This window comes from Nerophis lumbriciformis, linkage group LG08, assembly GCF_033978685.3.
Source record: "Nerophis lumbriciformis linkage group LG08, RoL_Nlum_v2.1, whole genome shotgun sequence".
Classification (NCBI taxonomy): domain Eukaryota; kingdom Metazoa; phylum Chordata; class Actinopteri; order Syngnathiformes; family Syngnathidae; genus Nerophis; species Nerophis lumbriciformis.
The window spans coordinates 27,962,188-27,990,000 of record NC_084555.2 but is presented as its reverse complement, the minus strand read 5'-3'; the positions used below and the strand labels follow the sequence as shown (position 1 = coordinate 27,990,000).

Here is a 27,813-nt window from a genome sequence, read left to right as displayed (position 1 = left end):
AGTCTTCATGTTGCTGATGATGCTTGCTCAGCGGACTGCAGGGAACTTTTCTTTCTCCTTACATAACAAAAAAATAATACAAGTCAAGTTAAGGATGCAAGGTTATTACGCAAAATATGTAGTGTATGCATGGTTGCAAATTTGAGTTTACAAAAAAAAAAAAAAATATATATATATATATATATATATATATATATATATATATATATATATATATATATATAATTCAATAAGCAGTACTTGTACACCTGCATAAAACCAGAGCTGATATGACAACATGTCAAATGTCAATGTCAAAGAGGTATTATTTAGAAAATATATGTGGTAGTCAAATGTTGCACTAGTTAAATACATGACAATAATTTAAACAATGTTATGTAAAAATTTAGAATATTTTGCAAACGTTTTTTGATTTCAAGAGTTCAATTTCTGCAGCTCATTTGCTGATTTGCCTATTGACAATTTTCACATTCAATCAAATATTGAATTTGTGTGTTTTATTAGCTGTACACTACAATAATTGAAAATGTTTACTGTAAATGCAGTTTTGAATTGTATTACATGTGTACTTTTATGTTTTTGAATTGATCAATTGAAATAAATTCACTATTTGAAAGACATTCCGATTTATTGAGATGCACAGGGCCATGGGTGTCCCAAGTGTGGCCCAAGGTCCATTTGCGGCACAACGTTTGTTTTTTTATTTGCCCATGACACTTTCCACAGACAGAAGTAAACAGGTCCCTGATTGGTACATTACACACAACAAATACAAATGGAACAGGACCAAATCCCCTCAAAAATGGGACCTGAAAACCTGTGCATCTTACTGTATATGATTTTTTATTATTTCTATGTCTCTGTAAATTACAGGCTAATAATTGCATTCTTTACAGTACAATTTACAGTAATAATATGTGAAATAACAATGAAATGACATTTATTGCTGTGAAATATAAGGGTGGTGTAATTTTTACAGTCAATTGTTGTAATGTTGGTTAATTTTGATTACAGTATTGTACTGTAAGAAAGAGCTTTAAATGCTGTGAAAAAAATTCTAATAACTTTTAACAGTGCATGTGTACACATTTCTTGAAAGATATTGTAAGTCTTCAAGTGTGCTTAAGCCATCAAATAGTTTTAGTTTGTATAATAATATTATTAATAATAATAACGATAATACTAATACTAATAATAAGTAATAGTAAAGAATAATAATAACTATTAGTTAAATATTAATGGGGGTTGGATTAGATTATTACAACATTTGGTGTATTATAGCTAATATGTGTCTGTCTTGTTCAGATTGTTTAGTATATATGTTTTGATGTACTTGTATTTATTAATTTTAGTATTTGTAATCTAAAAAAAATATATATCAAAGTGGACCCCACATATACTTCAATCTTTCTTTATGGAACACGCCGGCTGGAGGCCAACAAACATCAATAGCAGACTACAACCACAACGTAATATAATTTACAAAAAACATATACATTCAATTAATACCTCTGAGAATTGCGTGTCATTTTTTTAACGTTGTTTTTGTTTTTGTTTTTGTTTTTTTTGGTTTTTTTTACAATAAAACATGTACATTTAATTAATGCCTCTGAAAATTGTACGTCTTTGTTGTTTTGTATTTTTCAATCCAACGTTTGTAAGGAATCTTGGTTGTACCTAATGAAGTGACCGGACGGTGCACGTTATCAGTAGGCAATTGGTGCTTTGCAGTAAAAAAAACAAAATACTTAATTTTAACTATATATATATATATATATATATATATATATATATATATATATATATATATATATATATATATATATATATATATATATATATATATATATATATATATATATATATATATATATATATATACATATAATGTATGCATATGTGTATGTATATATAAATGTATGTATTATTATTTTACCTTCTCGGGCATGGTGCTTAAAGGCCATGGATGAGTGGATCTCCCCGGCGTGCATGCTCATGCTACTGCCAGGGTGAGACAGGACGGGGCTCTGCGGCTGCCAGTGGTGGTGGCCCGGGGCCACATAACCCCCCGCTGGGCCGCTGTACACCCCGTACTGGTTGGTGGGGGAGTACGCGCACGCCGAGACATAGCTGGACAGCGTGGACGAGGGCTGTGGAACATGTAGAAATATATATGTATATATATATATATATATGGACAAAGCATAAAATGAGAAATAAATGATTACCTGTGCATATTTTATGTCAGCATCAATGGCTGATTTGTCGATGCCGTTGACCGTGTGAGCTGCAGGGAAAGCTGCTCTGTTGACGCTGCTCCATTCCTCCATTTTGGTGGGATATGCCTCTGTCCCAGCAATTGCTAATTCAAACAAAAAGAAGAAAAAAATCACGACAAACATACATATACAATTGATAAAAATCGGCAAAAGACAACATTAGCAATGTGAGAAAAACAACTATTTATTTTCAGATAAATGTGTTATTCAAGTGCCCTTTTCAAAAAAACAATACAAATCGAATCTGAATTGGATATTTCCTTCAAATATTATTTTTTAAACTTGATTTAAACTTGTCCAAAAATAATTGTCCGAAGTGTATTCAACTTGGATTTTAAATGATCGGACTTTTTTTTTCCATTATAGAAAATATTGCATTCAACATTTCTCTTTAAAACTTGGTTTTAATGATTTGGCTGCTTGTATATTTACGAATATGAATGTATAAAACATCACCACATATTATTACACAATAATACGAGATAGGGACAAGCAGTAGAGAAATGGATGGATGGATGGATGCCCGAAGGGAATAAGCGGTAGAAAATGGAAGGATGGATGGATGGATGGATGCCTATGCATTGGATTTTTTTACGTACAGATTCAGGGATGCTTTGAACTTTATTCTTACACTGTTATAACAGTGTTATTCATCAAAATTAACTGTAATGTTACAACCACTTTACTTTAAAAATGACACTACTTATATTTTACAGCATTTTAAGTACCGTCTTACTAATTAAGTAATGCAATTATTAGCCAGTATTACAATTCATATGTTTAGGGTGCAAGTCAAGGTAATATTTAAGTTTTTGTTTTTTTAAGTTAACAGTATATGTAATGATTTATTTGTATCATGCGTATCAAATAGTTTAAAATATAAGCCTTTTTTATGTCACAATGAAAAAAAAAATGAATACAGTAGAAATGATCAATTGCGCATATTATTTGCAGGTCACGTAAAATGACGCTTGACACCCGTGCTATATATAGCGACTTGAAGGTGAAGCATGCAGAGTAAATGTTGAAGGAATGTAAAATGTCTGTAATGAGCAGTTGGAGGATTAGAGAGGGATCTAGCAGGTGTTTGCGCACACACTCATCATGCATGACAAGGCCATATTGAGAGTGGCCTATAATGGCCACCTCGTCCTGCAGCCTACAGAACAGCTTGTGCGGAATATTCCAAGTAGGCATCGCAACACGGAGGTGGTTGTCACTCACCCGTGGGGTCCATGAAGGCTCTGATGCCGAGGATGTTGCTGACGGTGTGCGCAGAGGGCCAAGCCCTGGAGATGCTCACGTGTCCCGCGGTCACCGGCATCCCGGCAGGGGAGGCCATCTTGGCGGCGGCGGGCGACATGGAGTTGGAGTAGGAGTAAGGATAAATGTGGTTGTACGGAAGGCCCGCCTGAGCAGCGCCTTGCTTGCCGCCTTCGTACTGGTTCGGCTGGGAGAGATTCCCGATCTTGTTGCGTAAAATCCTGCTGATGGAGCTGACGGAGGGCACGTTGTACTTATCGCACACCCCGTCCGCCAGCAGCCGGTCCCGGATCTCCCACGCAAAGATCCCGGGGTCGTTCTGTTTGTATTCCCTGATGTTTTTCACCACGTTGGGCGTAGTGACGCGCGGCTTGCTGCCTCCGATGGCGCCCGGTAGGATGGAGCCTGTCTCGTTGTAGCGGGCGAGGATCTTGCTCACGCAGCCGTGCGAGACGCGCAGCTGGCGGCTTATGTCGCAGGGTCGAATCCCCAGCTGGGCCAGCTCCACGATTCTCAGTCGGATGGCGTTGGGCAGAGGTCTTCCGTTGACGAACACACCGCCCAGTTGGTTCACCTCTCCGTAGGTTTGCTCTGAACCACAAAAAAAACACACTTTATTGTTTCAATACACAACTTTGCAACACTTTTAAACCTCGAACAAACTCTTAGTGCGCACATGGAAGGAAATGGTGGCATTTTACGCACAAGCACCGAAGCATGCAAACAACGTCTTACCCATTTGCCTTGACGTTCCGTGGAAGTGTATAAAGCTCCTTAAAGCGCACACAAATAGTCCAAGCGGTGGAAAAAAAAAAAAAAAAAAAAAAAAAAAAAAAGTACCCGCTTCTTCCTTTACCTATCTTCTTTTAAAGCGATCTTCATCCGATAAACGCAAATTGAAGTTATCCCGGTGAGTTTGCTGGGATTAATTTGACGCGTCCGCTCCACGTCAATGTTTTGCTGTTGAACGCAGAGGCTGTGCTCTGTTCTGATTGGCCGCCGCGGGGCTGCGGCAGCGCTCTCAGCCAATCACAAGCCACATCCGGTCGGAGCCGCGCAGCCTCCTGCCGTGTTTTGCATAGAGGGAAGTGGCAGGAAAGGGGAAACATTTCATCCAACATGAAGCCTCCTGGTAAGAACTTTAAAGCATGACCATATGCATGCACACTAATATGCACGGCCGGGGAATTTATTGGATTATTTTAAAAAGTGTTACAAACATGGAAAAATATTTTATAATATTTTGCATTATATCATTTTAATATTGTTTTTATCGTATCTTGCATTGCATTGCCTTCCTAAATTAAGATATATTAGTCATATTTTTGTACTATTTATTTATTCCTAAAATGTGGATCGGTGCAATAAATTCAGAATCAAAGTGAGGAGAGTGCATTCAGACTATTGATTTAAAATATGTGTTGCATGTTAGTCTGGAAATATTTAGTAATGCTGCTTTTGCAGTATCGGAAATAATCAGTGCTCACGTAATCGATATATTCTACTTTTCCAGACTATAAGCTACATGTCAATGAGCACCTTTATCATTTATAGTTCGCAAAATATGTCATATTAAAAAATTAACAGCCGACTTAAAAGATAACAAGGTGCCCCTTCTTTACCACCACCTGCATCATCATCATCATCATCATCACATCGTGGAAGCCATCATAAGAAAAACGTTTTCACCTCCGCGAGGTGGAGCACATGAATTGCATGAAGTTTCCGTTTTGAATTGCAAGTTTTGTATAATATGTTGACTTCCTTTCTTAAGCTTCTAAAAACTTACTTGTGTGTCACACAGGACGCCCCCCTCTGGACATGATAGAAACTGCAGGCATTGGCGCTCTAATGAGGTTGGTACAAATTGCACGTTTGAAAAAATTTTTTTTTCACTTTTTCACGATCATTTTCAACGAATTTAAATTACACTTAAAACTTAATTATATACAATTCCAAGTATACATGCCAACCTCACATTTGTTTTTGTTTTTATTTTTAATAATTGATTTTTCGAGAGTATATGTGCACGGTGTTTTCATCGCTACATTTACATGTTTTTCGATAAAAATGTGTACTTTAATTTGTTGAAAATGTGTACATAAATATTGTACATATGTTGTATTTCTTAATTATGCTATCCGACATCAGCGGTTAAAACAATCCAAATTATTAGCTGCGTTATGTAATAGAGGTTTTATAATGAGGTTATAGGTGTTTAGTGATAGATAAGGTTTTATCCAGTCATATATATGTGTAAATAAATAAACACATTTAACAAGACTCTAATGTGAATCAACATTACATTTTTATGTTTCTACAATTCGTTTAATACGATATCATAACATTTCAAACACATTAATATGCCTTAATAATGAAATGTAATTGTTTTGTTTTTTTTAAAAACGAAATGTTTGCGTACATGCATGCAGCGATACAAATAAAACATGTGCAGACTCTGAGCAAAACTCCCACGCATATTTTAATATACACCTAAACCACACATACACATTAAAACACGGAGGTTAATTGTTAACTTTAAAATGACTGTTCATTAAATACAACCCATAATTATTTTGTCATATATACTTCACTCAAAATACAAATGTAGACATAAGCGTTGTATATATTTATACATAAACGGCGTGGAGGTCCAAACTATACTATTTCAAGATAATGACATTGGTAGTTTTTAATGCATTATATTGCAATTTATTGTTCTGTTTGACGTCTCTTTAAATGTATTTTATATTGTGTTGATAAAATGCTGCAATAAAACCTACCATGTAACAATTTTCAACAATTAATACATTTTAAAAAAACGTCTCCCTTTACGCAGTATCATTTTTTTAATGCAGTCTCTCACATTTGAAACGTTCTGATTGTCATTTTTAATTGTTGCATTTTTAAACATTATCATACCGATGATAATGACAAACAAAATAAATAAAATAGAAGCAGTTGATTTCAGGTGAGATAAGTGAAGTCATGTGGTCAACACACCTGACACCAGCAAGGTGCAGAGACCCTCCTGCATGGTGCCCTCAGTAAATATTGGTGCTGCTTCTAAGTGTCATCTATAGTGGCCTTTGTCTTAAATATATATTTTTTATTTATTCACTGCGTGGGTGTGTGCGTGTGTGTGCGCGTGTGTGAGTGTGTGTGTGTGTGGGGGTGGGTGTATTCTTTAAAACACTACAGATTGTGTCATTGTAAAATGTGCATCCAAACAACAAAATGCATGTTTATATCGTCAAGAAAGTCTATTAATCTGTAAATTGTTTGGCTGTCCTAAATTGGACATGAAGTACAGTATAATAATGAATACTTGCTTTGTGTACCTGCTGGTGAGATAGGAGGGCAGCAAGCTGACTTATTTTATAGGCCCGAGAGCCACTCTATATATATATATATATATATATATATATATATATATATATATATATATATATATTATATAGAACACGCCTAATGAGAGCGTGCAGTGCATGGTGCCATGTGAGACATGCCGGTTTTTACCAGGCAGAGTAATTGCTTCAATAAACTTGTCTCATATGAAGTATTCATGTTCACATTGGACTAATGTTACATGAAGGCATGAGCATCAGCACTTAACAACACGTCTATATATTTAGTGTACTGAATGTGACTTGGTTAGGTGCGTGTGTTTGTTTTGCGATGAACTTGACCTTTATCCGAACATAGATAACCCGTTATTTACAAGATGATTTCATCAAAATGAGTGTGTGTGGACTGTTTCCTTGTGTGGCATTTTACTCTTAAGAATCTTCTCATGTGTTTAGCCTTCACACAATTGTTCGCTCATGTTCTTCAAGTGGAAATGTGGGAATTAAGAAGATATGATGTTTTGGGAATATGAAAATCTTGCTAAGCGTTAGTGTGTGAACATGCAGTCGGACAGGTGCCCTCTCCGTGTTGTCACAAACAGGCAACTTGTATAACAACAAGTTCAGGTTAGGGCAGTAAATGTCATGTTGACACAAAATGGTGCTTCAGAGTAAACAAAGATGACCAAGAGACGATAAATCCTTCTAATTTAGTCAAAAATATACGATAGAATTATGTAGTTTGTTCAAATAACATGACATCAGTGACCTCTTGCTGTTTAAATTCTTATATTATGAAGAATCCCTATTTTTACAATAGTCTACAAGTCGGGAACCTTTTTGGCCGAGAGAGCCATGAAAGCCAAATATTTTAAAATGTTTTTCCGTGAGAGCCATATAAAACATTTTTAACACTGAATACAACTAAATGCGTGCATTTTTAAGTAAGACCAATATTTTTATAATATAATAGAGTATAATAAGTCTCTTATCATTTTTAATAATATTGTTATTCTGAAGTTATAACCAATAATAAATAAAATACTTTAATGCAACTTCTTGAACAGGTGCGGTAGAAAACGGATGGATGGATTAAAATACATTAGAATGTTTTATATTATGAACGTTATTTTTAACACTGTGATTACCAACTGAATTATTCATTACTTATCATGTTAAGCAATGTCAGTTAAGATTTATCTGCAAGCCAGATGCAGTCATCAAAAGAGCCACATCTGGTTCGAGAGCCATAGGTTCCCTTCCCCTGGTCTACAATAACCATTGAGCATGTTGACTTAAATAACCTTTAATCTAAATTTAAACCTGTACATACTCAAGTAAATTACTTTTTACTATAATTAATCACACGCTTGAGTTTGAATTATTGTGTTCAATCACAGGTTATTACTTGCTAAAAAAGGAGCATGTGTGGTCAAAATAAATTGCATGATTAGTTTGCGTATATACATGATCATTGCATATTTTTTCAGTATTAATCACAATGAGTTAACTCGTTATTTTTGACAGACCTACTTTTTGTGTGTAATTTTAAAAATGATATGCATTTAAACAAAACATGCAGAGAAGAGGCCAGGATTGGAGAACATTGTGAAGATAAAAAGCTTTTTATGTAGTGAAACTATACTGCATGTATGCAGAGCTAAAACTGGCTAAAACAGGGTCCTGAGGAGTATTTTTATTTGGAGCCCCACACAAATTTACAAAGCTTTTCACAGGAATTGAATCCAATGGTATGGTTTTTACACCAAAAACTAATGGAAAATAAATTGTTCAATAATATATATTTTTGGGTGGAATACGAAAATCATTCCTGACACATGTCCAACCAGGCGCAGTAGTTGGGTCTTTCTAGACCAGTGTTATCATTCCAAGCCAACGAAAACAATGAGAAAAAAATTAAGAAATGTGCCATTGTATTCTTATCAGTGACAGAGCAGGAACGGGTCAGGATTACTTTTGTGGTAAACATGTAATATGACAAGCCCTGTCATTCATTTAATTGACATTTTATACATGCTCTTCTTCACAGAAAATCAGGCCCTTCACGGATTGGGCCCCTCACTGCCTGGTTTCATTGTTATAATTTATTATTATATTTATATTAATTTCAGGGTTTTTTTTATTACGAGGGGCCTGACAATGAATTTTTTAAAGCAAGACAAATTCATGTAAATTAAAAAGAGCTCACATTTGAATATTTAATATGAGATTGACCTGATCATGATTCAAAAGGGAACTGCACTTTTATGAATTTTGCCTAACATTCACAAAGCTTATGTGAGACAAGCGCACGTATGTTTTTCTCTTTTTTATACATTCAAAATTGTACACAACACTAGCAAGAAGTGGCTAACAATGCAGGCAATGGTAATTCAAATAATCCGCCTAAAAAGCGTTGTAAAAAACCTTCAAAAACTTCCAACAACGTTTTGTATACATGTTGTAGGTATATATGTAATGTAGTAACTGGCACATTCATGATAACATGAAATAGTTTGGTCATTTTAAACATTAATCATGACAGACTTTGTGAGCCCCAATGACAGCTACTTTGGGACAAATGGTGAGCCAGAACATTACAATTTTGAGCCTGAATATACAGAGAATGAGCCAAAAGCTGTAGAAGCTGTGTGCTAAGCAAATTCAGCTTTAATGAAACACTAATAAGCATCATGTAGCGATAGTGATAAGCACTAAACAAGAAATACAAACTACAAACATAATAAAACAATCACTTACTGTACAATGTCCACTCTCACTCTGACGCTGACTGAGATGTTTATATCTTTCATCACTAAACTTACCATCACCGTTTAGATGTTGAATTCAGCATAAGTTGAAAAAATGCTGGGCCACACATGCATCTTGTCACATCTTCCTCGCAAAGTCTTTGGTTTAAGTTGAATTTCAAAGTTGACTAACTTTTCGACTAATGGCCACAACCTTTTTCTATAGAGGTGGGAGGCATGATTTATAATCGAGCACAAACTTTGAACAACTCAGAGGCGATGCAGAAGCAGCAGCTTAGTAGGTCAGGAGCTGCAGTAGCTATACGTTACCTCTCTAGGATCAAGGCACTGTGTTACTTTAAATAGTTCTTGGCGTTAGCGCTTATAATAACAATGTCGCTAATACTTATATAAATTAAGCTTTCTTACCAGTTTCACACTTTTTTTAGAGGGCTTACATTGCTAGCCATCTAGTACTAGCCATATTTTACAATTTAGACTACACAAAAAAGAGTAAAACATATGTGTTCTATAGGGATTGTGAGTGATAGGCAAAATTCCCCCCAAACGTGCATTTCCCCTTTAAGGAACAACATTTATATTGACTTTTTTCAAATTGGTGAATTATTAATTTTCCAGGGTCATAAAACACTTTTTTCATGCAATTTGCTTTTTAATATTCTCAACTGCCATACATGAATATAATTAAGTTACCAAACGTTTAAACCATCTGGACAGAGAGATGCTGAGTCGTCCTATTGAACCGAGCAGCTAAAAAGCCAGCGGAAGCTAATACAGTAAAATTAATTAATAATGTAATTTCCGGTTCTATGGTTTATCATTTTCTTACCTGCCATTATCTTTTATCAGTGGAGGTATTTAAAAAAAAAAAAGAAAGAAAAGCAACAGTTAAGGATTTGATCCTAGTTTAGATGCTCAGAGCAAAAGTCTCACACTATTTGACGAGGTCTGGTGGGATTTGTGGAAGTGTGAAGTGACATCGTGCACGGCAACAGTTTGACCAATGTACAATTTTTAAGATACATTTTTGAAAATCTGAGAATTTAATTAAAATTTCAGTTCAGACCTAAGCACCCATGACAATAAATAAGAGAAGTTCCTTCATTTTGATTCACGAACAAGTCAGCAAAATTGCATTACATTTTGAACCCAAATATTAAACATGTTTTTTTATTTAACTGAAATTGAAATTGCATATTTTAATGAAATGTGTATTCATGTATGCATTTGATATTTTATTTATTATCATTTATTATATCTAATTATTCTATAATGAGCGGTTAAAATGTTAGCATGTAAATTGTAAATGTTGTCTAGTGTGAAGGTCATAATTTGTACAAAAATAATCTAACTATGATGAAATAATAGTTAACAGCCTTCTTGGTTCTGGAGTGTTATTAGAGCAGGAACTAAACAGAAGTCAATTATATTGCAAATAATGATCCATAAACGGAGGCAAAGGTGTTTGCAAAAGTTGTCCGTACACCCGCTGAGCGAGTCGTATTCACAAAAGAAATAATGTACAAAAATGCAGACCAATCACAGCCTGTCAAAGTGCATGCCAAGTTACGCAGGACGGTTTGGAGGGGGTACATACTGTAGCGTACACGGTATATAAGCAATGCAATATGAGTCTGAAACAGGTTAAAAAAAGAAATTGATGGAAAGTTTCCTAGCAAAGCTAATCAAATATTGATAATTGATACACAATTGTGGCGACATTAAACTATAGTGTTTGCTCGTTAAGCCTACATGCAACAGGTGTGTATTTATTGAGCAAAACACATTCAGTCTAACGACATGATTGTGTTATAATGTTGTTCAGAATGCATTCATGCACTTTGCCTTGTGTGTGATTAGTGGATAATGAGTGTTGTGTTGCTGGTGTGGAGAGAAACAGAAAAACATCAGAGTGAGTTTAAGGATATTGGAATCAAGCAGTGCTGTTGGCGTGTTGAGGTCGACATCAAAGTTTGAAAGGAGAGTCAGATTCCGTGTTCTTCTATCGAGACGCTAGATTACTTACAAGACGTTACGTGCACAATGTCATCATCAAGGATGTTTTGCAGGTGGCTGAGTGGGCATCTTTGGAGTTAAAGTGCAACCAAACGTTGAGCCTATCATCGTCCTAACAATTGACTTGGCGATAACTATACTTGATGTTTGCCTCATTTTGGTGCAATAAAGTGGCACTAATGGCACTTTAGTCTGGTTATTACATTGGGACTGGTGCCATTATGGTACAGAGTTTGGCTACGTATCCAAAACAACAAATACAATAAATGAAAATGGTTGTGTGACCTTATAATTTGAACTGGATGTTTTTGCTGATGGCACATACCATCAGGGATGGGTACCAAACTCAATACTTTTACAAAGTCGGTACCAACCAAAGTCCGTCTGTAATGCTGTGTATCGATTTGTGCAAAACTACATGGTACCACAATTCGGCACCTTATTTGCACGTGAAGTAATGTCCAGTTGCAGACTCGTCACCAGCACAAGCACTTGGCCCAGAAGCAAACATTCAAGCACTCAGAGCAGTGTTGTTAATGTTGCAATTTTCCATGCCAACAAAGCAAGAAAAAGGTGCTCAAAAGTAAAGTAGTGCTCCGCTTTTCAAAATGTGCTCGCTCGATGCAAACTTACACTGGATTTGCTATAAGCATGCTACAGGTTAGAATTATCAATTTTACATGGCAGTTTCAACAACTCAGATGCACGTTACACTCAAACAGCAAGAGTGAACAAAATACCATACCTATAGTATAAACTCTTTGTAGGGCGCCAAAAAAAAGAATGGCATTTTTAACTTAATGGCAAAGACTTTTTTCTGACAAAGGCAACACACCACAGTCCAGAATGCTGTATAGCGAGAGTATGGCCAACTCGGTTTCAAAGTTGGTAGCAAACATGGCGTCCTGTAATCACATGAAGGACTTTTGACCAATCAGAGAGAGTACTGCCAGAGGATCCCCTAAATGATTGGTTAAAAGCACCTCAGATGACTGCCATGTTTGCTGCCAACTTTGAAACCGAGTTGACCGTACGTTCTCTATTTACGGTTTATATACTAATTCCATCTAATGTCTTGAAATTGTAACTGCATGCAAAGCCTACGATACACTACTTGCAAATGAGACACAGAAGTGTACAAAAAAAAAGACAACAGTTCGAGAGCACATCTCAATGTTAGATGTCCAAATAAAGTAAATGTTTGTTTTTTTAACAACACATTTGAACACGCATAAAAGTACCAAAAAATTGGTACTGTTGAGTACCATTATCAATTCCCAGGTACCCAGAATCTGTACTGTATTGATTCAAACGTTAAAGTTACCTATCTCTACATACGGTACACATTTCATCATAAACAAATGTAGGATGTTGCATATGATGTATTGTGGTCGTCTATGACCATGCATGTCCACCTCAAAATATCTCTGCTTCCTACTAATTACAGAGTGCATCATTTTCATATGCAGTCTTTGGAGAACAGGGTGACCGTGGTTGCATCAGTGCCCTGTACAGTATGAGGTAATTCATATCAAATATGTTGTTTCATTTTATTCTATTCAGTTTTTCGTACCTTGCATCTGTGTACATCTCCAGATTGACTGTTATTTTCTTGCGCAACATTACAGGGCTGATCTGTTGTCAATTACAGGAGAAACCTAATGACTTTGGGAGCACTTTAGACTGCAACTACAGCTGCTGCTGATTCATGCTTGTCTTGCTTGGATATCAACCGGTAAATTTAAAAACCAAGGGTCACATGTGGTTATTGACATAAACCTTGTATTTTCATTTCACATGTGTGCTCTGACGTTTACCATTAACTCCTGACATCCGGCACAATATGTTTTTGTATTCTATTTTGCGTATTGCATTGTCCTTCACTGAAATCCTATACACCACCTTCTATTTGTAACTTTTCTCGGATGTATGTAATAATAATGTTCCCAGACTCTCTAAAAGCTGAAAAATCCAAGTCGCGTGTCACAAATTGTCCTACGTTGTATCTCTAATGTGCTGTGCCTCTATGTTTAAGAATGCTGGCTCCATTATGGAGGAGTCTGGAAAGGGCTAGTCAAGGTTTTCTTTCAGAGACAGTGTGATATTGTTTTCCGCCAAACCAAAAATCAAGGTCTTGAACAGGCCTTCTTTATGTCAAGGATAGGGGTAGTGTATTTTCTCTGACAGTTGCTCCTTTTAAGATTAATAGCCTTATGAAAACCGGGTGTCCTCTAAATAAGGCTCAATATCAGTCAGTGAGACCTCCACAAGAGAAATTTGGGCCAGAATATTAATGTCACTCAGAAAAAATGTGTGCGCAGACATCAAGGTTTTTACTACCTTGACAACAAGCTTGCTCAATAACAATGCTGTTGTTCCACTTTTAGTCATATTTGACCAAGAAAGTGTTTTTATTGATGCTGAAATTGGACAAACCGGTGTAGCATACATCTTTATTCATAAATAAATAAATAATAAATCAATAAATTGTATTTTTTTTTATCTCCATAAGACTATTCTTTGCAAACAGTTTGGTGTGGAAGAACCTATAAGTATTGACCCAGACCGCATCAAACACTTTGGTACAAACTAGAACAGAGTCTGAACATATCAGGTCCAGTATCGGTGACCTCTGACCTAAATGAAGTCTTACCAGTAGGGATGGGTACCAACCGAAGCCTGCCGGTAGTACCAGGTACTGATTCACGTAATATCAAACAGTGCCATATTTTTCAATACCTATGTTGCACGTTCGGTTGCATACTCGGCACTGGCCTAAGCACTTTTCTGGGAATCAAGCAGTTAAGCACTCAGAGCACTCAGTCCAAATACTTCTTGGTAATACTGCAATTTTCCTTGCCAATAAAGTAAGAAAAATGAGCCCAAAAGTATAGTAAGGCTCCACTTTTCTGAAAAGCGCTAGCTCTATGCTAATTTACTCTGGATTTTCCTTACACATGCCAGAGATTAGCATTAGCAATTTTACATGGCGATTTCAACAACTCCAAATTCAGTAATCCTGACTATAACTAAGATGCACGTTACAATCAAACTGCTTGTGTGCAATAAGTACAATAAAATAAGTAAAACAAAATTGTAGGGCTCAACAAAAGAAAAGACTGGCATATTATTTTTTTTTTTGCAAAGACTACTTCCTGGCTATAACAACACACCGCATCCTATACACTACTGCCATCTAACGTCTTGGAATTGCAACTGGATGTAAAGTCTTTGATATTATACTTTCAAATGAGACTGAGAAGTATTAGAAAACAGAATAGCAACTGTACAGCACAGGTCAGTGTTAAATGTTAAATAAAAAAATGAGTTTGTTTTTTTAACATCTATTAACACATTTGAACACACACAAAAAGTACCGTAAATTGGTACAGTTGAGTACGGGTATCGATTCTAATAAAAATGTGAAAGGTATCCGTCCCTATTTAAAAGTAGGTTTGGGTGATGCTACAAATTTTTTCATTAATATGATAGCAAGAAAATATAGGGTAAGTATTGCGTATAGATACCGACACCTTTTACTTGAAAAAGTTCAAGATCATGTTGTTTTTTTAAATTTTGCCTTTAATTTGTGGATCATCTATATTATCAGAATTAAACTCTTTGGTCAACCAAAAATAATAACATACAATAACAACTAGCCTTCTCTGGAGTGGACATTTGTGTTTTACATAACAGGGCTACCCCTTGCCCGCAATTTGAAATTCTAAAAGAGGCAATAGACCAAAAACAAAAGACCACAGCAGAAGACACTTTTTCTCAGGAGAATATATAACAATAAAACAATAATAAAATTATTCTAATCATGCTAGTATAGAGCCAATATTGATTCTTCTCTTGATCAATATTGATATTTGGATTGACTCTTCCCTACTTCCTAGAAGAGTGAAATCTGTCATAACTATGACTCCATTTTTGCTTCAGTGGCCTCATGCTTTTGTCCATGTTGTATTTCCCATTTATCCTTGTAGTCAGTAATAGTAAAGTACTATGACCTTATAGAAAGACATGGTGATAAATATGCTCCCTTATTTCTACCCTTGTGTGCTTGCCAGTCAGGCCAAGAAGTGGGTTTGGTTTGGGTGTTGTGTGTATATTCCCGCCATAGCCATGCTCTCAGGGCAGTGTGAATCGCATACACTATGTATTCCTCCCTGTGGTCACCTGTCACGGTGGTATTCTGCTGAAAGCTGCACCACGCAGGTCCAATTTCTCCATAATGAACACTTGTTGGTTGCGACCTTGATGATTTGATTAACTGTATGTCTCTCTGTGAATTGTACTGCTGTCCCAAGTCCACATTCAACAGGGAAACACCTGTACACCGACCTTTAAGTGTGAAGTTTAGCTCACTGATGTGACACTCTCATGCCGCATAGTTATTTTTGGTCAAACATGGACACATTGCCTTTCAGCTCCTGGAAAAAAAATCATATTTGTTTTACGCATCGTGCATATTTCAGGAATCCCTCATTTCTTTCATCAGCACGGTGGCAAGTTCATGCCTTTTAAGAATTAATGAAGCAGCTTGAATATTTGTGATATGTTAGGCCACATTTCAGGCTGACAGTGTGAGGTAAATATCAGTTCACTCTACCATGGGGGAGCTGAGCTCACTCATCCAGGTGGTGAAATGTCTGACATGTTTGCAGTGAGTTGGGACAGACAGGTCTGCAACCAAGCCTGGACTTGCAGGGCCAAGAAAAAGCCCCTCAAAGTCCCCCGTTTTCCCAGGCAGGCAGGTCCCCTCCTGCGTCAATAAGGTGACAGCTTCCTTTGCTCAGGCAGTCATTGTGTGCAGTGTGCAGTGTGTTAACTGACTTATTCCTTTTATAAATAAAAGGGGTCAAATAAGCCCAGGTCAAACTTTTACATATATATGATTATAGAAGAACCAGGGTCCATTGTAGTGGATATTTGTTTTCTGGTCTATGTCTTTTGTATGAGTCAGAAACAAATAGTGCTGTTATGCAAAATACAAATGCCTACTGCAATCAGAATGATGTAACAGCAAAACTAATTATGTAACTCACAATATTTTTAAACATAAAGGAGAACACACTAGCACACTGTTTATACTTGTTATACTATTTTTAAAAGAATTTTCTGCCGAAGGACAATTGCCACCTTTCAGTACTAGATGTCCAAGTAAGTGTAATAACATTTAGCTATCCACATAGTACTTAATATAATAGGGTAATATTCAGGACAATGCTATAGCTCATATCATATACGTTTGTAGAATTGGTTCTTGTCACGACTTGGATTTTGGCGTGGTTTGTTTTCCCATGGTGCAAATGATTTGGACCGGACATGGCGTGAAGGTAAATACATATTTAATTTTAACACTCAAAAAAGGAATAAACAAAAGGCGCGCACAAGGGCGGAAGTACAAAACTTGGCTATAAAAACAAAAACTCGCACAAAGGCAGAACTATGGACAAAAAAAAACAAAAGACACTAACTGTGGCATTAATCAACAAAACTTACTCACGATGACGTGAACAGGGCAGCATGGACTATGAACATGAAACCGAGTGTCAGGAGTGTGTCAAGAGTGATGTCGCCAGGCTGACTGCCTGGCAACTACAGGCTTAAATAGTGATGACATGATTAGTGAAAACAGGTGCGTGACTCAAAATGTGAAAACGTGAGACAGGTGCGTGACATGACGATGTGAACCAGGTGAAACTAATGGTTACTATGGTGACAAAGGGAGTGAAGACAAGAACTAAAAAGTGTCCAAAAACCAAGCAAAACATAACTAAACAAAACATGATCACAGACATGACAGATCTGACATTAAGAGCACATATGCAGTATGTTGCATGTTTATTTTTTGCATTTATTTCCAATAAATTCTGATCCGGTTGTAAATGCCCTCTAGTGTCCGTTATCCAGTAAGACCAAAGTTAAAGTGGGCATGTGACGTGTGCATTTCTACGACATGCCCTCCGAGTGGCAGACTGGGGTCATTATGGGAGCTCTAAGTTCGCCAGAATTCACAGTGCAATTCAATTCAATGCAATTATTTCATGCCATTGTCTTAGCAGATAATACACTAATGGTGTTACTGTAAGTGAATGAAGTGATGTGATTTGTGATAACATAAGTTATATCATAATTGAAGATATATCTTCACAGTGGTGGTTGATGGTGCATGGGATGATGTTATTTATCAAAATCAGTGGTGTCCCTTCAGGGCCAGCAAGGCCTTCTCTGCTGGTCCAAACACTAACTATCAAAAACACTGACCTAAATGTAAAACCTACTCTTTTTTTCCAGCAAATTATATTAATGTATTCCCAACAGTCGAATATCTTAATGTGTAGCATGTCTCGTAACTGTGCTGCAATGTGAAGGTATAAATGTATTTTTATTTTTTTGTCTAATCAGATTTTAGCTTCTAAGTGTTGCCATGTTAATGTAATCTGTCCAAGGCCTTCAAAATGAATAGTGCAGGCCTCAGTTACTTAAACTATGTAAGCAGATTAATAGATGTGCCTCACATGCCAGGCGTATAATAACAACGTCAACATTTCTCTCCTCTTGTTGGTTGATCAGAGCAAAACAAAGCAAAGTTCGACAAATTGAATAGTCGGTAGCAATAGACTTAGGCTCAATCCAAATCACTCCCCTTTCCCCTTGTTTTAGCCTTTCCACATTTTGTTTTGCACGTTCTCGTCAATCAAGTGGTGTCCGAATTCTCCGTCAGGTAAGGGGGAAGGACCAAGTGTGAGAGCTGGGGATCCTTCAAAATGAAGTAAACGAGGGACAGAGGAAATTTCCACCATTTCACTACGTCCGCTAAAAACCATGGCAGAAAATGAAGAGAGGCCTACAAATGTAAGTAATACACTTAATTACTGATTTCCATAATAATGACGCTCATGGTTTTGAGCAGATGTTCATCCGTTGTAACTCCACGTAAATCTTGGTTACTTAAAATAGCTTTAAATATATTTTTTGTTTTATCAATGTAGAAAGAATAAACAGCACAGCCACATAAGCCACATTTGCAATTGTTTGTTTATCATATGTTTTCACTGCTGGTTACAACAAGCCAACAACGCGGTTGAAGCTACCGCAAGTTATTGCTCCTGAACACCGCCTTCCTTGTTGTCTGCATCATCAGTAATGTAACATGATTCATTACTGTCTGTACGTCACATTTACCCTTTGCGATCGGTGTGTGTCTGAGACCAACGTATAATGGCATTACTATCGAATTAATTTTTTCCGTCAATGATTCGCTTCAAAAACGACAACAAAAAGGTTTGTTGTCTTCTTGATGAAGAGAGGCTAAAGAAACAAAGAGCCCCAAAAAAGCCAAACACCCCATGCAACGGTATCTTGAAAGTAAACAAACATTTGTCGCATCTGCTTTACGTCACTATCGGCAAACGGCGAGGGTTGATGACATATCAAAATGTGAGCGATGTCCGAATGCTTAGTGGCGTATTTTTAACACTTCTCAATGAGACTAGATGCTAACGCTAAGGGCAGGGTTAAGAAGAAGGGGGTGGGAGAAGAGGGAGTCTTTGGTTTGAGCCTTGGTGTCAGACTTTTCCAGAAAAGCTAAACATCATAAGGAGAGTTTGGCCAACTCCAAAACTAACTAGCTTGTATCCAGGTTTGTTTGCCACTTTCAGACCACATTCAGCATCTGTTGAGTATATTGCAATTGTATTTTTAAATCTAAACTGCTCCAGATGACGTTTTAGTGTAGATATTTGGAGTTTGGAGACAATGTATCGGACGATAAAGGGTTAACAGCTTGTTTTACTAATAATGGTATTGACTTGTCCAGGGTGAACCGCGCCTTCTGCCTGAATGCAGCTGGGATAGACTCCAGCAACCCCCGTGACCCCAAAAGAGACAAGCGGTAGAAAATGGATTGATCCCCAATGCACGAAGTAAGTAGGTAAGTAAGTAAGTAAGTAAATTATATTTATAAAGCACTTTTCACAGATAAAATCACAAAGCGCTGTACAAAACATAGGTGGAGTAAAACAACAATTCAATTAAAACAACAGGGGCAACATCATAAAAAAGGATACAAAGTGTATTAAACAGGATAGTTAAAAGGTGCATTAACTAAAAGCTTTACTAAAAAGAGAAGTTTTCAAAATGTTTCTTGAAAGTGTCAACACAGTCAAGATCACAGAGGGACTGGTGCAAGTTGTTCCAGAGTCTGGGAGCTATAGCCTGGAATGCCAGCTCTCCACGGGTTTTAAAATGAAATTTTGGGATCTTTAGTAGACCCTGGCCTGAAGACCGTAGGCTGCGCCCTGAAGAGTAGGGGCAGAAAAAGTCAGTGATGTACTGAGGGGCCCCACCATGCAACGCACAGAAAATCAGGTCTAAAATCTTACACTCAATGCAGAATTTGACTGGAAGCCAATGAAGACTGGATACAACTGGGGTGATTTGGGCTGTTCTGGGTGCACCAGTCAAAAGGCTAGCCGTTTTGTACCGTCTGAAGTCTCTTTAGCATTGACTTGTTGAAAAGAGTGAAGAAAGAATTGCAATAGTCAATACGAGATTAAATGAACGCGTGCATGATCATTTCGAGATCCAAATTTGACAACAAATTTCTCACTTTAGAAATATTTTTGAGGTGATAAAAACAGTTTTTGGTCAATTGACGGCAGTGACTCTCCAAAGACATTGACTGATCAAACACAACCCCAAGTTTTCAGAGGTTGCTTTTAACAGATGCACCCAGAGCACAAAGGGATTTCTTGATCAGGGGGATCTTTTTATCGGGGGCAATTATCAGTTTCCGTTTTCTTAGAATTTATACAGGATACGCACTCTAAGAACTCAAATATAAGGTGAAACTCTGAGTCGTTGAAGGAGCATAACAGTTGAATATCAACTGCATAGAAATAATAAGAAACATTTTTGACACGACTGATCAACCTCCCAAGCGGCATCAGATACAACAAAAATAAAACAGGCCCCAGAACAGAACCGTAGGCCACACCACATGACAGGTTGGACACGTTGGACATTACATCATTAAAAGCAAAATTCAAAGTTATTCCATTTAAACCACTGGAGAACAGCACGGAAAAAAAACATCTCAGATTTGAGGCAAACTATTGATACTGTGATCCACATTATCAAAGGCAGATGTCAAGTTGAGAAAAACCAAAACTGTGTAGCGACCAGAGTCAGCAGCCATCATCACGTCACTGAAAACTTTCAAAAGAGCAGTTTCGGTGGAGTAAAATAACCTAAAGCCAGATTGGTATTTATCATAAAAATCATGCTGTTCCAAAAATGAGGTTATCTGCTTAGCTACCACTTTTTCAATGATTTTTGACATCAAGGGAAATTTTGAAATATATATATATGGGCTCCACCGGATCAAGATTAGATTTTTTAAGAATGAGATTCACCACAGCATGTTTAAAAAAGCTGGGGATCAAGCCAGCCTGAAGTGAAAGGTGTATCAATTTTACCACCCAAGGACCAACAACACATACTTGCCAACCCTCCCGGATTTTCCGGGAGACTCCCGAAATTCAGCACCTCTCCCGAAAACCTCCCGGAAGAAATTTTCTCCGGAAAATCTCCCGGAATTCAGCCGAAGCTGGAGGCCACGCCCCCTCCAGCTCCATGCGGACCTGAGTCCAGTGTGCGCACACAAGGAGATGAAGCAGAAGAACGAGACCATAGTCTAAGAGCGCAGGGGAGACACTTCTCCAGGGCCGATGTATGCTCGGGGCAACACCTTTCACCTTACCCGGCAGTGGGTCTCCACAGCGGACGACTTTAGGGTGAATGATGAGTCCAGCGATTAGTTGCAAATCTTGCTTTATTGATTGCTTGCACACAGCCAATCCAACACAAAACCAACTAGTCCCTCCCCGCACTCATGCTACGCTCCCTCTCTTCTCTCGCCCACACACTCACTGACGTCACTCACCTCACATGCTGTCACCTATTAAAGGGCCACACACACACATACTCTACTCTCATAACACACAGTACAGTTAGTAGAACAACTGTGTTTTCATTACTGTGTATTTGATAGCTGCCATTGCCCCGGAATTGTATTGCATTGTACTTTCAAGTACAACAATGAGTAGATGAGTGTTATGTGTGTGTATATGTGTAAATAAATGAACACTGAAATTCAAGTATTTCTTTTATTTATATATATAATAAAATAAATAAATATATATATAGCTAGAATTCACTGAAAGTCAAGTATTTCATACATATATATATATATATATATACATATATGAATGAAATACTCCAGTTGGTGAATTCTAGCTGTAAATATACTCCTCCCCTCTTAACCACGCCCCCCGCCCCAACCACGTCCCGCCCCAGCCCGACCACGCCCCCACCCCCCCACCTCCCTAAATCGGAGGTCTCAAGGTTGGCAAGTATGCAACAACATCAAACACATTTAAGAACAGTGGAGTAGGAACAACGTCCACAGGGCTCGATGTGGGTTTCATTTTGCCCACTAAAACCTGAACATCCTGTAGGCTGACAGGAGTAAAGGAAGACCATGCTGAGTACACAGGGGCTGGTGTAGTGAACAAACTATCCAAGGGAGGACTAATACTGGCCCTTATGTCTTGCACCTTGTTCACAAAAAAGTTCAAAAATCTATTACAGTCATCCTGTGTGTACACAGGCTCCTGAGGAGATGGAGGTGCAACAAGATTTTCAATTGTATCAAATAAGACTTTAGGCTGTTTCTTATTATGCAAAACAAGATTTGAAAAGAAAGCACGTTTCATCATTTCATTTAGCTCCATTATCATTTCTTTAAAATGGAGTCTATGAACCTCTAATTTTGTGGCTTTCCACAAACGTTCGCCTTTCCGACAGCTTCTCCTAAAGCTGGAAATGGCTTCATTCATCCAGGGACAAAGTTTTTTATAAGAGCCTAGAGTGTTTTTAGCTGTGTGTTCAAAACAGTCAGACAATGATGATTGAAGTAAATGTATCGGCATCATCACAGCTCACAAAAGTTGTTTGGTCAAAAAGAACAGAAAACCTGCTAAATGCCTCTACCTCTGTGTATCGTATTGCAACACCTTGCTGCAGGATGTTGCATGTTTGTATATTATTGATGGTTTGTATAATCGTTAAGTGATAGTGGTGGTTTTAATATGTGGATTACGTGCCCACTGAAGGCCCTTGTATGAAATGCACTGCACACTCCCCAATCCAAACAAACAATCTAAAACAACTTCATGTCATTTATTGGGCCACCTGATGGCCCATACATGTACATTGAATATGAGTCATATTTTATAAAATGTCAAGGAGAGCTCCATAAAGTACAAACCCCGTTTCCATATGAGTTGGGAAATTGTGCTACATGTAAAAATAAACAGAATACAATGATTTGCAAATCAAGATGGCGGCGCCCTGATGGCAGCGGCTTGCAGACGCTCTTGGAAGTGTAGAGCGATTTGGCAAAAATACCCGTCAATTCTGTCTATTTCATGGCTGGCTCACAGCGTGGACACTTCGTGATCAGATACGACCGACAGACGATTCTGGATGTGGATAGATCGGGCCGTTATAGGCTGAAAGATGCGGGTACTTTCGACCTCCTCGCTAGCATGGGGATTCTTCGCTGGCTACATCCAGCGGCCTCTAAAGCAGCGGAGTCAAGTGCCAGCGGGGACCGTCAACGGAAGACACGTAAGCGGTGTGAGCGGAAGCAGAAGCGGGGATGCCGAGCGGGGATGCCGAGCGGGGCTAACAACAAAGCGAAAGGCTAATCCTCAAAGAAGCGCTAGTCCGGGTGAGAAGTTTGTTAAAATAGAACTAGCCAGCGCCAGGCTGGATAATACCTGCACACATAGCAACTATTTTAGAACAATACACAACTCAAAAAATTTTTTTTCTGTGTCAGAAGTAGACATGCACTCTACTGAGGTGGCAAGTTATGATGCGTTCAGTTTATCACAACATCAAGCAAACAATCGGAAAATTCCCGTCATATCAATTCCTAGATATGGTCGAAATTATTTAAAGTGCACTACACATAATAAACACAACATTATTAATATTGCTACTACGGATAATTTCAACAAAAACTCCTCAGAACAGCCCACTACCTATAATATGGGCTTCTTAAACATAAGATCATTATCTTCCAAAACGCTATTAGTTAATGAGGTCATTAGAGACAATAATCTTGACGTTATTGGTCTCGCCGAGACCTGGCTCAAACTAGACGATTTCTTTGCGCTGGGTGAGGCGTCTCCTCCTGGCTATGCGGGAGCGCATATTGCCCGTCCCATTAAAAGGGGTGGGGGAGTTGCACTCATACACAATAAAAACTTTAATCTTACCCCGAACCTAAATAATAAATATAACTCGTTTGAGATGCTTACTATGAGGTTTGTCACACCGCTGCCTCTCCACCTGGCTGTTATCTACCGCCCCCCAGGACCCAATTCGGACTTCATCAGTGAATTTTCAGAGTTCGTTGCTGATTTAGTGACGCACGCCGACAATATAATCATAATGGGGGACTTTAATATCCATATGAATACCCCATCGGACCCTCAGTGCATGGCGCTCCAGACTATAATTGATAGCTGTGGTCTTACACAAATAATAAATGAACCTACGCATCGCAACGGAAATACGATAGATCTAGTGCTGGTCAGGGGTGTCACCACCTCCAAAGTTACGATACCCCCGTATACTAAAGTAATGTCCGATCATTACCTTATAAAATTTGAAGTTCTGACTCATTGTCAACAAACTAATAATAATAACTACTATAGCAGCCGCAACATTAATGCTGCCACAACGATGACTCTTGCTGGCCTACTGCCTTCGGTAATGGCACCATTCCCAAATTATGTCGGCTCTATTGATAACCTCACTAACAACTTTAACGACGCCCTGCGCGACACCATTGATAGTATAGCACCGCTAAAGCTTAAAAGAGCCCCTAAAAGGCGCACCCCATGGTTTACAGAAGAAACTAGAGCCCATAAATTATCATGTAGAAAGCTGGAACGCAAATGGCGCGCTACTAAACTTGAGGTTTTCCATCAAGCATGGAGTGATAGTTTAATAACTTATAAACACATGCTTACCCTAGCTAAAGCTAAATATTACTCAAATCTCATCCACCTCAACAAAAATGATCCGAAATTTTTGTTTAGTACAGTAGCATCGCTAACCCAACAAGGGACTCCTCCCAGTAGCTCCACCCACTCAGCAGATGATTTTATGAATTTCTTTAATAAGAAAATTTAACTCATTAGAAAGGAGATTAAAGACAATGCATCGCAGCTACAACTGGGTTCTATTAACACAGATACGACTGTATCTACGAAGGATACCGCCCTCCAAAATAGTTTCTCTCTCTTTGATGAAATAAAACTAGAGGAATTGTTAAGATGTGTCAATGGGACAAAACAAACAACATGTTTACTTGACCCATTTCCTGGGAAACTTATTAAGGAGCTTTTTGTATTATTAGGTCCATCAGTGCTAAATATTATAAACTTATCACTTTCCTCTGGCACTGTTCCACTAGCATTCAAAAAAGCGGTTATTCATCCTCTGCTCAAAAGACCTAACCTCGATCCTGACCTCATGGTAAACTACCGGCCGGTGTCCCACCTTCCGTTTATCTCGAAAATCCTCGAAAAAATTGTCGCACAGCAGCTAAATGAACACTTAATGTCTAACAATCTCTGTGAACCTTTTCAATCCGGTTTCAGGGCAAATCACTCTACGGAGACAGCCCTCGCAAAAATGACTAATGATCTACTGCTAACGATGGATTCTGATGCGTCATCTATGTTGCTGCTTCTTGATCTTAGCGCTGCTTTCGATACCGTCGATCACAACATTTTATTAGAGCGTATCAAAACACGTATTGGTATGTCAGACTTAGCCTTGTCGTGGTTTAACTCTTATCTTACTGACAGGATGCAGTGCGTCTCCCATAACAATGTGACCTCGGACTATGTTAAGGTAACGTGCGGAGTCCCCCAAGGTTCGGTTCTTGGCCCTGCACTCTTTAGTATTTACATGTTGCCGCTAGGCGACATCATACGCAAATACGGTGTTAGCTTTCATTGCTATGCTGATGACACCCAACTCTACATGCCCCTAAAGCTGACCAACACGCCGGATTGTAGTCAGCTGGAGGCGTGTCTTAATGAAATTAAACAATGGATGTCCGCTAACTTCTTGCAACTCAACACTAAGAAAACGGAAATGCTGATTATCGGTCCTGCTAAACACCGACATTTATTTGATAATACCACCTTAACATTTGACAACCAAACAATTACACAAAGCGACTCAGTAAAGAATCTGGGTATTATCTTCGACCCAACTCTCTCCTTTGAGTCACACATTAAGAGTGTTACTAAAACGGCATTCTTTCATCTCCGTAATATCGCTAAAATTCGTTCCATCTTGTCCACTAGCGACGCTGAGATCATTATTCATGCGTTCGTTACGTCTCGTCTCGATTAGTGTAACGTATTATTTTCGGGTCTCCCTATGTCTAGCATTAAAAGATTACAGTTGGTACAAAATGCGGCTGCTAGACTTTTGACAAGAACAAGAAAGTTTGATTATATTACGCCTATACTGGCTCACCTGCACTGGCTTCCTGTGCACTTAAGATGCGACTTTAAGGTTTTACTACTTACGTATAAAATACTACACGGTCTAGCTCCAGCCTATCTTGCCGATTGTATTGTACCATATGTCCCGGCAAGAAATCTGCGTTCAAAGAACTCCGGCTTATTAGTGATTCCCAGAGCCCAAAAAAAGTCTGCGGGCTGTAGAGCGTTTTCTATTCGGGCTCCAGCACTATGGAATGCCCTCCCGGTAACAGTTAGAGATGCTACCTCAGTAGAAACATTTAAGTCCCATCTCAAAACTCATTTGTATACTCTAGCCTTTGAATAGCCCCCCTTTTTGTAGACCAGTTGATCTGCCGTTTCTTTTCTTTTCTCCTCTGCTGCCCCCTATCCCTTGTGGAAGGGGAGACACACAGATCCGGTGGCCATGGATGGGGTGCTGGCTGTCCGGGGTCGGGACCCGGGGTGGACCGCTCGCCTGTATATCGGTTGGGAACATCTCTGCGCTGCTGACCCGTCTCCGCTCGGGATGGTTTCCTGCTGACCCCACTGTGGACTGGACTCTTACTGTTATGCTGGATCCACTATGGACTGGACTCTCACAATATTATGTTAGACCCACTCGACATCCATTGCATTCGGTCTCCCTAGAGGGGGGAGGTTACCCACATATGCGGTCCTCTCCAAGGTTTCTCATAGTCATTCACATCGACGTCCCACTGGGGTGAGTTTTTCCTTGCCCTTATGTGGGCTATACCGAGGATGTCGTTGTGGCTTGTGCAGCCCTTTGAGACACTTGTGATTTAGGGCTATATAAATAAACATTGATTGATTGATTGATTGATTTTCAACCCATATTCAATTGAATGCACTACAAAGACAACATATTTGATGTTCAAACTCATAAACTTTTTTTTTTTTTTTGCAAATAATAATTAACTTAGAATTTCATGGCTGCAACACGTGCCAAAGTAGTTGGGAAAGGGCATGTTCACCACTGTGTTACATGGCCTTTACCCATGTCTTGGGCACTAATACACCCCCATACCATCACAGATGCTGGCTTTTCAACTTTGCAACTATAACAATCCGGATGGTTCTTTTCCTCTTTGGTCCGGAGGACACGACGTCCACAGTTTCCAAAAACAATTTGAAATGTGGACTCGTCAGACCACAGAACACTTTTCCACTTTGTATCAGTCCATCTTAGATGAGCTCAGGCCCAGCGAAGCCGACGGTGTTTCTGGGTGTTGTTGATAAACGGTTTTCGCCTTGCATAGGAGAGTTTTAACTTGCACTTTCAGATGTAGCGACCAACTGTAGTTACTGACAGTGGGTTTCTGAAGTGTTCCTGAGCCCATGTGGTGATATCCTTTACACACTGATGTCGCTTGTTGATGCAGTACAGCCTGAGGGATCGAAGGTCACGGGCTTAGCCGCTTACGTGCAGTGATTTCTCCAGATTCTCTGAACCCTTTGATGATATTACGGACCGTAGATGGGGAAA

The 27,813-nt window shown here is 38.4% G+C and overlaps 1 protein-coding gene and 1 long non-coding RNA gene across 3 annotated transcripts in view; one reads left to right on the top strand and one right to left on the bottom strand.

Annotated features, from left to right (window-relative positions):
* The window catches only part of pax1a (paired box 1a), a 5,042-nt gene extending 599 nt beyond the window's left edge, over positions 1–4,443 (bottom strand). The window contains exons 1-5 of the mRNA XM_061967972.2: positions 4,278–4,443; positions 3,504–4,133; positions 2,229–2,362; positions 1,937–2,150; positions 1–57 (exon numbers count right to left, since the gene is read on the bottom strand). The exon at positions 1–57 is cut by the window's left edge and continues 599 nt beyond it. Coding sequence (XP_061823956.2) covers positions 1–57; positions 1,937–2,150; positions 2,229–2,362; positions 3,504–4,133; positions 4,278–4,281 — 1,039 coding nt within the window. The 5' untranslated portion in view covers positions 4,282–4,443. The remainder of the gene's footprint in view (positions 58–1,936; positions 2,151–2,228; positions 2,363–3,503; positions 4,134–4,277) is intronic.
* A 198-nt stretch (positions 4,444–4,641) lies between these two features.
* On the top strand, positions 4,642–27,592 carry LOC133611628 (uncharacterized). Of its 2 annotated transcripts, XR_009816008.2 has the most exons (7): positions 4,642–4,674; positions 5,347–5,398; positions 13,124–13,197; positions 13,305–13,411; positions 18,410–18,540; positions 19,505–19,618; positions 21,173–27,592. It is a non-coding gene; the product is annotated as an uncharacterized lncRNA (long non-coding RNA). The 2 variants fall into 2 exon arrangements; XR_009816007.2 differs by having other exon boundaries at positions 19,505–27,592.
* Positions 27,593–27,813: the final 221 nt, after the last annotated feature.